General features: G+C 48.8%; 1 protein-coding gene across 1 annotated transcript in view; it reads left to right on the top strand.

Moving 5' to 3' along the window:
- EMWEY_00048580 (ubiquitin conjugation factor, putative) overlaps positions 1-958 on the top strand; it is a gene marked incomplete at both ends in the record, with an annotated part of 7,684 nt that extends 6,726 nt beyond the window's left edge. Inside the window, 3 exons of the mRNA XM_013477280.1 lie at positions 53-168; positions 504-603; positions 779-958. Coding sequence (XP_013332734.1) covers positions 53-168; positions 504-603; positions 779-958 — 396 coding nt within the window. The remainder of the gene's footprint in view (positions 1-52; positions 169-503; positions 604-778) is intronic.
- Positions 959-1,124: the final 166 nt, after the last annotated feature.

Genomic DNA, 1,124 nt, shown 5'->3' with positions numbered 1-1,124 from the left:
TTTTTTTTTTTTTTTTTTTTTTTTTTTTTTTTTTTGTCTGTCTCCCTTTTAGGATCTTATTACGACCGAATAAATTTTCGAATTCCAATTGTCGATATGTTAAGTCGTCTTCTCGCCAATGCCGATTATCGCGCCAACATGAAAAGTTTAGCAGAGACACGCCCAGAGGTCAACTAATTATACTAATACTGTCTCCTTTCTCCTGTCTCCTACTTTCTCATATCTCTTTTCTCCTCTCTCCTCCTCCTGCTGTCGACTGTCGCCGCCTGTCTCCTCATGTTGCTATCTTTTCGTGCTGCTGTCTCCTCGTGCTGCTGTCTCCTCGTGTTTTCTCCCCGGCGCCACGGTATTCTATTCAGTCTGCAGTTGCGGTGTGTCTGCGGTTGAGGTGTATGCATGCTTCCTTGAGGTGTATGCGTCCCTGGGGTGTATGCATGCATATTTGGGGTGTATGGATATTTACGGTGCATGCGTATTTGGGGTGTATGTTGTGGTGACTGCAGAAGTTTTTACATTTAATACATTTACTGCTCAACGATGTCGCAGCTCTTGTTGACCAGGCAATGGAGGCCCTTGTGGAGATAAGGAAGAGACAGTTAGAAGGTATATTTAATGTCTCTTTTCTATTCTCTTGCTGTCTAGTTGCCGTCTCTCCTTGCTGCCGCCTCCTTGCATGCATGCATGCATGCATGCATGCATGCATGCGAACGCCCGTTGGGAGGTGTACATACACCGTAGGAGCCGTAGGAGCCTTCGTGCTGCTGTGTCGACTGCGCAGGCCGAGACAATGACCAGGCCCCTCTCCCTGGTCAGGCTGCTCCTCGCGGTGCTGCTGCTGGTGCTGCTGCTGGTGCTGCTGCTGGGTCTGGAACTTCCACCTCTAGTTCTTCCTCCAGGGCCCCCGCGGCCCAGGGTGCCGCCGCTGCCGGAGAGGAAGAGGAGTCTGACGGAGACGAGGGTACGGTGGTGTTGCTGCTGCCTGTGGTGACACAGCTCGCAGACAGTCTATTCTTTTGTTTGTCTCTGTCTTTTTTGTCTCTCTTATTGTCTCTTTGTACGTTTCCTTGAATCCTTCTCTATGTTATTTATTTCCCCCTGCCCTTCTTTATTCATCTTTATATTAT

This window comes from Eimeria maxima, genomic scaffold (assembly GCF_000499605.1).
Source record: "Eimeria maxima Weybridge genomic scaffold, Emw_scaff1103, whole genome shotgun sequence".
In the NCBI taxonomy this organism is placed as follows: Eukaryota; Apicomplexa; class Conoidasida; order Eucoccidiorida; family Eimeriidae; genus Eimeria; species Eimeria maxima.
Note: the sequence above shows the minus strand (reverse complement) of the source record. Positions and strands in the feature narration are given on the sequence as shown.